Raw genomic sequence first — 7,581 nt, forward strand, 5'->3', positions numbered from 1 at the left:
GCTCCCCGAGCCGGCGACGCAGCTGTCCGCCCCCTGTCCCGCCCCTCAGCGCCCCCGGCCTCGCATCTCCAGCCGGCCCTCGCCCCCACCCACTCAGCCACCACCCGCGCCCCTCCCAGCCCCCCGGTGCCCGCGGGTCCCGGACGCACAGCCCCGGCTGACTCAATGCAAACAAAGCCTGGCCGGCGCCCGCCGGTGTCGGGAAACAGCTGGTGCGCGGCGCAGCGGCCTCGCTGGGCCCGGTGGATGCCCGCGGCTGGGGAAGGCCCAGGTCTTCCTGGGAACAAGCAGAGTGGCAGGCAGCGCGTAGCCTGGCAAGGGGATCTGTCCCCAGGCCTTTGGAGCCCACCTGCCCCGCCGGGGACCGCTCCAGGGAGCTTCTCCTAAGAAGCCCTACTGAGGGAGAGGCTGTGATTGCTGTGTTTTCTGTTCTCTGCTTCAGGGATGGGGATCCTTAGGATTGCCCTTGATCAGCTGGTGAGGGACCAGAGGAGACCCTTCAGCCTAGTCCATGCTTGCAACTCCCGGAGCCCACAAGTGGTCCAGCGGCCGCCCCCTTGTCCTCACCACACATCACCTGGCCCAGCAAGGCTACTTCCCAGCCCACTTTCCCCTCCTTGTTTCTCGAAAGAGGCCACTCTGGCCACAGAGGTGCCCGGCCCTGACTCCCTGGGTCCTCTGCTTTCAAGGCACTCAGGACCTGCTGCCATCTGGGACCTTCCTGTTCCCCGACTCCCACCCGGCTGCTCTCCAGGGCTCTCTCTTACTGTGGGCAGTCAGGGTGGGGTCGAGAAAGCATAGCCAGCTGGCCACAGCCCCAGAGGCCAGACTCTGCTCCCCCACTCTTGTCCCCACCCCAGGAGAGTCAGGTGCCTGGCAGATGCCCATGGCCTCTGGAGAGTCCAGCCCTAGCTGAGAGGCACTTGATAAAAACCAGACCTCGCTTCTCTCCATTCCCTATGGTTGTTGGATAGCTCTGGAGCGTGGCTTTCTCAGGATGGAGCTTTAGGTCTGTGGGTGGCAGGGAACATGGCCAGTTGGCCAGCCCCTCAGTGTGGGGCCACAGGGAGGAGAAAAAGGGAGGGAGGGAGGCTCCCATGTTTACCTGCCTGGGAGGAAACACCTTGTTGGAGGAATGTGCTGTGGGCTTGGCAGCTGGGGTCCTTTCCCAGGCCCAGAGGATTGGGAGTGGCCTAGACTCCCACCTGCTCAGGCCCTTCCCCCAAAACGCTGCGTCCCTCTGACTTTCCCTGGCTGTAGCCTGTGACGGGCTACCCGAGATGGTACTGTTTCATTTTCCAGTGAGTAGACTTGTAATAGGACATGAAATAGGCTGGAGACCAGCCCGGACCTCCTTCTGGAGGGCACTGGGGTCCTGCAGGTAGGAGGGGGCCTCAGTGACTGAAATCTTAGACTCTGTGTAGTGATCTGGCTTGGGCAGCTCAGGTGCCCAGATACTCGATGGTCATCACAAACCTGTCCCCAAGAAGATTCAGGCCAGCTGTCCCTGGATGACATCTGGTCTCAGGCCCTTACAGGCTGTGCTTTGGGCAGCAGACAAGCAGACCCTGCCCTCTTTCCTGAGGTCTGGGCCTGGCTGCTGGGCCTTCCTTGCCTTCCTGCCCTGTATCCTGTTTTCTTCCTGCCCCACCGTCCAGCCCTGGGCCAGGCCTGACCTGGTGGGTGGAGCCCGAGAGGGACATTCCCAGACCTGGGACCCACTCCCAGATCCCACCTGTGTGGAATTCTCTGCTGTAAACCAGATGAGACCTGGCAGGTGCATGTTTACACATGTGCACATGTACGTGTAAGGAAATACACGGTGACACAGTCTCTTAGCACAGGCTTAGCAGGCTAGAGCTCTGCTGATCCTTCCTCTCCCCCCTCTGCAGGGAGTCAAAAGATGCAGCTGCAGCTGGTCCCCTGGGTCTGAGTGGGGTCTGGCCTGGACAGGGGCCTGGCAAAGCTGGGGTAGCAATGACACCCCACCCCTCATGGGTATCTCAGTCTCTGTGCTCTCCGAAGCAGAGGCCTGCCCACCTCCAGTAAAAATACTCCTTTTGAAGAAACTAGCTTAGATTTTATTTATTTATTTTTATTTTTTGAGTTGGAGTCTCACTCTGTCACCCAGACTGGAGTGCAGTGGCCGCTCCCGGCCACCGCAGCCTCGACCTGCTGGGCTCCGGCGATCCTTCCGCCTCAGCCTTCGAAGTAGCTGGAATTATAGGCATGCGCTACCACGCCCGGCTGATTTTTTGATTTGTTGTAGAGATGAGGTCTTGCTGCCCAGGCAGGTCTCGAACCCGAGGGCTCAGGCAATCTACTCACCTCAGCCTCCCAAAGGCACGGGGTTACAGGCTGAGCCACCGAGCCCGGCTCTAGCTTAGATTTTAGAAGTTTCCTTGGGTTGAGTGGAGGCCAGCTGGGGTCACTGAGGCAGGAGCTGAACCATGTCCCTCCCATCGGAAACCTAAGGGTCCCAGTGACCCTGGTTAATGTCTGTAACATCAGCCTGTCCTGGTGTGGTCAGGTCGTGGTCACCAAATCCAAATATCTAAGCCACAGTGGGACCAGGAGAGAAGTCCCAAGCGGAGGAAAGAGGGAGGCAAAAGTCTGCTTCTTCTGGTTCTTGAAGTTCAAAACTGACTTCCATAGCTGGGAGCTTCCTCTGCTTCCAGAATGGGCTGCCCTGTGGTCTCCTACGGCTCTCTCCTCATTTTTATGGTTTTGTTTTGAGAAAGCAGGATTTATTAAGAGGACAGAAAAGCTCCCACAGTGGGAGGGGACCCGAAGGGGTTGCCCTCTCTCCTCATTTTGAATTCAGTCCCCAAGTGATGCTTGCCTGATGCATTAGGTCAGAGGTCACATCCATTTGGTGCTCAGATGAGTTCCTGCCCCTTTAAGAGGGCATTAGCTGCTTGGGAGGTGGGAAGTCAGAGATGGCAGCTTCTCAGATGTGCTCACAGATGGCAGGAGCTCTGCCCGTTTTCTGAGATGTCCTTCCTTACCTCACTCTGTCCCCGGGCCACCCGGACTGGGGTGCCAAGCCCTGCACCCCAGTGAGTGTCAGAGGGCTGTCCTGGCTGAGGGCATGAGGGCCAGCAAACCCCCGGCCCAGGGCCCCTCCTTTGGCCTTTGTTCCTCTCCCCCAACTAACTCGCTCTACCAGTTCTGGGACTCAGCGGTCCTCAAGCCAGGCCTGTCCTGAGGGCCATGGCCACAGTTCCCTGGAGCTCCCCGGAGTGGAGTCGGGGGTGGGTATGACCAGACTTTGGTGAGGTGTGTGACCCCACCTCTGAGTCTGGAAAGTTCCACTGTTGCTCAGCCCTACGCAGGCACTGGGTTGAAGGGTCTCTAGGACTGAGCATGGCTTCAGCTGAACAGATAATTGACTGAGCATCTGCTGCATGCCTCAACTGGAAGGTCAAGAGGAAGGGCTTATGCCAGGTGGGGGCTCAAGGCTCCCCTGTAGAAGCAAGCTCATCAGTCCCGGGCTCTGGGGGACTTCCTGGAAGAAGTGGCTTCAGAGAACAGATTTTTGAAAATAGGATATATACATTTTTTCTGATGATAAGAGTAATGTGTATGAAGTACAGACTTGTGGTGGTAGCAGGGTCCTTGGACTTTTTTATCAGCCTTAGGATTTCAGAGCAGGGAAGAGGCTTCCTGAAGCAACCGAGAAAGGCATGGATATTCAGAGGGAGTCTTAAAGGGATGGGTTTGAGGAAAGGTAAGCATGGCTTGGATACTCTGGTCCTCAACAGATGAGTCTCCAAAAGGAAAAAATAGGTCAGGTGCAGTGGCTCTTGCCTCTAATCCCTGCACTTTGGGAGGCCAAAGTGGGAGGAGCGTTTGAGCCCAGGAGTTGAAAGTTAAGTGAGCTATGATTGTCATCCCACTATGCTCCAGCCTGGGCAATAGAGTGAGACACTGCTTCTAAAAGAAAAAAATATAGCAATATGTGCTCTTACAGAAAAATACAAAGCTACCCAGAGAGATAGCTATTTAACTTTCTGGTTCATTTTCTTCTAATCTTTTATTAATATATAATTTAACACAAAACTGTGGTCATCTTATAGGTAGTTCTGTATCTTATCTTTTTTCACATAACATCGTGAGCATTTTCCATTTGTTAATAGTCTTTGAAAAATGTGATTTAATGGTCACATAGTTTTCCACTGTATGGATGTGCCTTAATTTTTATTTATTTGTTTTTTATTTAATTTTTGAGTTGGAATCTCACTCTGTTGTTCAGGCTGGAGTACAATGGCATGCTCATGGCCACCGACCGCAGCCTCCACCTACTGGGCTCAGGTGATCCTTTCGCTTCAGTCTTCCAAGCAGCTGGAACTACAGGCACACGCCATCACACCTGGCTAATTTTTTTTTTTTTTTTTTTGAGTTGGAGTCTCACTCTGTCGCCCAGCCTCGGCCTGCTGAGCTCCGGTGATCCTTCCGCCTCAACCTTCCAAGTAGCCGGAATTACAGGCATGCGCTACCATGCCTGGCTGATTTTTTGATGTATTGTAGAGATGAGGTCTCGGTGCCCAGGCGGGTCTCGAACCCGCGGGCTCAGGCAATCCACTCACCTCAGCCTCCCAAAGGCGTGGGATTGCAGGCTGAGCCACCGAGCCTGGCTTAATTTTTGGATTTATTGTAGAGATGAGGTCTCACAAATTGCCCAGGCGGGTCTTGGACCCCTGGGCTCAGGCACTCCCCTTGCCTCTGCCTCACAAAGTGCTGGGATTACAGGCGTGAGCGACTGTGCCCAGCTTAATTTTTAAAGCCTTCCCCAATTGTTGGCTATTTAGGTTGGCTCAGCTTTTCACCGTTATCAACAACAAACATTCTAATACATGTACTTCTTGCACATCTCTGATCGTTTTCTTAGGAGAGAGTTCTAGAAGTGAAAGATGTATTCAGACCAGTTGCCTTGGTTGCCTGTATGACTGCCTGAGTGACTGAAGAGCATGCGTGTCTCAAGGCATGTTGCTTCCATAGCATTGATTGGATTTTGGGATGCGTTGTTAGAAGGGGGGGCACGTGGAAAAGGGGGGCAGCCCAGGTGAGGATGAAGAGAAGAGTCAGCAGGGGCTTGTCCTAGGGTGGTAAATGCAGGTGTGTGTGTGAGCATGTACGTGTGCACGTGTGGGCGCGTTTAAGTGAGGTCTTGGCTGACTGTTGGGCCAAGGTTTGGACTTGATCCAGGAGGTGGTGGGGAGCCCCAAAGGTCTCCAGGTGAGGGAGGAGTGCCTTTGACACTGTGCTGTGGCTTGTGGGTTGGAGACAGCATAGAGGCAAGATTGAAGGAGGTGGATTTGGAGGTGACAGCCCTGGCGAGAGGGGCCCGCGTGGCAGCTAGGCAGGGCACTGAGAGGCGTGTGCTCCGGTCAGAGGGTTATGGAGGTTGGATCCACCAGATATGGCACCTGTTGGGTGTGCTGCCAGAGGGTGGAGGCTGGAGGCCCGAGAGGGGCAGCTTGGGCAACTGAAAATGGAGGGTATGACCCCTCTGTCTTTTCCTATGGGGAGAGGCCACAGCCTTGGTCTGGGTCCCTGGGCATTTGACCTAGCGTGGCCTGGGGCTGTGCCCAGGTGGGGAGGTCAGCCTGCCTGGTGGGGAGGATGATGACTTAGCAGGAGTCACGCAGACCACAGGTAGGAGTTGGGCTTTGGCTGTGCATGCACACCAAGTGTCTCCAGTCTGGTCTGACTGTGCTGGCCAGGCCTCGTGGTGGCTGGGGACGGCCCCACCCATGTGGGAAGGCTTCTGGGCAACAGCGGGAGTGAAGGAGGGAGGCTGTGGCTTCCCTCTTGGGGTCTCTCCCAGCCACAGCTGAGGCACACTGTGGGCTTGTTGGCAAGGGGTCGTGTAACTCCAGACCCTGGGTCCCCCACAGCCTGTGGAAGCTACCGATGACGCCTTTTGGGACCAGTTCTGGGCAGACACAGCCACCTCCGTGCAGGATGTGTTTGCACTGGTCCCGGCAGCAGAGATTCGGGCCGTGCGGGAAGAGTCGCCTTCCAACCTGGCCACCCTGTGCTACAAGGTGAGGACTCCCCGGCCCTCGCTTTCACTCCCGGCTGAGCCAGACTCCGCCCTCCTGAGGCAACCCACCATGGCACAGCCCACAGTGGGAGAGGGCAGACACCCAGGACATCCCACTCCTGGGTCTGGACAGTCCTGACGCTCACCCGGTTCTTCCCCTCCCCCACGGAAGTGACCATGGCAGCCGTCATTCGCGAGGGCTTCTCTGGGCCGCACCTTGTTGAGCATTTTCCATGGATCAGCTCGTGCAGCTCCCCCTGTGAGGTGGGCACTTTCAGTGTTGCCATTTTGCAGATTGGGAAACTGAGGCTGAGACAGGTGTCATCTCTCAGCAAGGCCTCCGCCCTCCGGCGATGAGCTGGGCTCTGGCTCCCATGATGCTCTATGCTGCTCTGGCTGCCGCTGTCTGGGGAGACGGCCCTGCCGGGTGGCTCCTTCACCTACGGCCCTGCTGCCTCTCCCCCTCTGCAGCTTGCGTGCCCACCCCAGCCCCAAGTGCCAGGGCCCCACACCCCCTTTCCAGCATGCCCCTCTGCCCTGCTGCCCCCACAGGCCGTGGAGAAGCTGGTGCAGGGCGCTGAGAGCGGCTGCCACTCGGAGAAGGAGAGACAGATTGTCCTGAACTGTAGCCGGCTTCTCACCCGTGTCCTGCCCTACATCTTCGAGGACCCCGACTGGAGGGGCTTCTTCTGGTCTACAGTGCCTGGGGCCGGGCGAGGCGGGGTCTGTGGGTCCGGCCAGGCTGGGTGGGAGGTGGAACCGGTGTGCCAGGGAGAGGACCCTCGGGGGCTGGCCACATTCCTCCAAACCTCTCCTGGGATTTGGGAGGTACACGACTGTGCAGGAGGGTGCTGCTGAGGGATGATGGGCAGCGCCGCCTCTCTGGGTCCTCAGTTCCTCCCCCATGGGGGTCTGTGCCCCTATGGCCGGAGAGGGTAGGTTGAGGAGAGAAGCCGAGAGCCAGAGGTGTATCTGGACAGTGGTGGGGACAGGTCCGCTGGGCCTTCTGAAGGCCCGAGAGGGACTGTATGTCCTCTCTCCCCCAGATCCCACCTGCCTTGGGTTTATCTTCAGGCAAGGTGCCGTGGGGTGGGATGCAGTGGTTAGGTTGGGGGACACCATCTGTCCCTCCCAGTCTGTGGGGAGTTGGCTCACTGATCCCAGGCCTAGCTCCCAGCTCCATCTTGGGAGGTTTGGGGTGACCAGAAGCCCACTTCCTCTTCCTTCCATCCTTCAACCTACGGGGGCATGCCTGGGCCCAGTCCCTGTCCCCCCCACCCCTCAAGCCCTAGGGCCACCTCTCCTTGGCCAGCTACCACTGAGGCAGCCTGTGGGCGCCATGTCCCCAGCAGGGAGAGGAGGACGACGAGAATGCCCGTCCCCTGGCCGAGTCCCTGCTCCTGGCTATCGCTGACCTGCTCTTCTGCCCAGACTTCACGGTCCAGAGCCACCGGAGGAGTGCTGTGGTGAGAGGCCTCCAGCCCCCACCTCCAGGCCGGGCGGGCCACCTGAAGCTCCCTTGGGCAGGATGC

The 7,581-nt window shown here is 57.6% G+C and overlaps 1 protein-coding gene across 4 annotated transcripts in view; it reads left to right on the forward strand.

Annotated features, from left to right (window-relative positions):
* Positions 1-7,581, forward strand: part of HID1 (HID1 domain containing) — a 17,750-nt gene that overhangs the window by 388 nt on the left and 9,781 nt on the right. For 2 of the 4 annotated variants that reach the window (XM_008073333.1, XM_021706621.1), the window contains exons 2-4: positions 5,901-6,050; positions 6,602-6,772; positions 7,399-7,515. In XM_008073333.1, coding sequence (XP_008071524.1) covers positions 5,901-6,050; positions 6,602-6,772; positions 7,399-7,515 — 438 coding nt within the window. The remainder of the gene's footprint in view (positions 1-5,900; positions 6,051-6,601; positions 6,773-7,398; positions 7,516-7,581) is intronic. The other 2 variants (XM_008073335.1, XM_021706620.1) reach the window with 2 other exon arrangements.

Source organism: Carlito syrichta, unplaced genomic scaffold (assembly GCF_000164805.1).
Source record: "Carlito syrichta isolate Samal-C Ts95f unplaced genomic scaffold, Tarsius_syrichta-2.0.1 Scaffold315826, whole genome shotgun sequence".
In the NCBI taxonomy this organism is placed as follows: domain Eukaryota; kingdom Metazoa; phylum Chordata; class Mammalia; order Primates; family Tarsiidae; genus Carlito; species Carlito syrichta.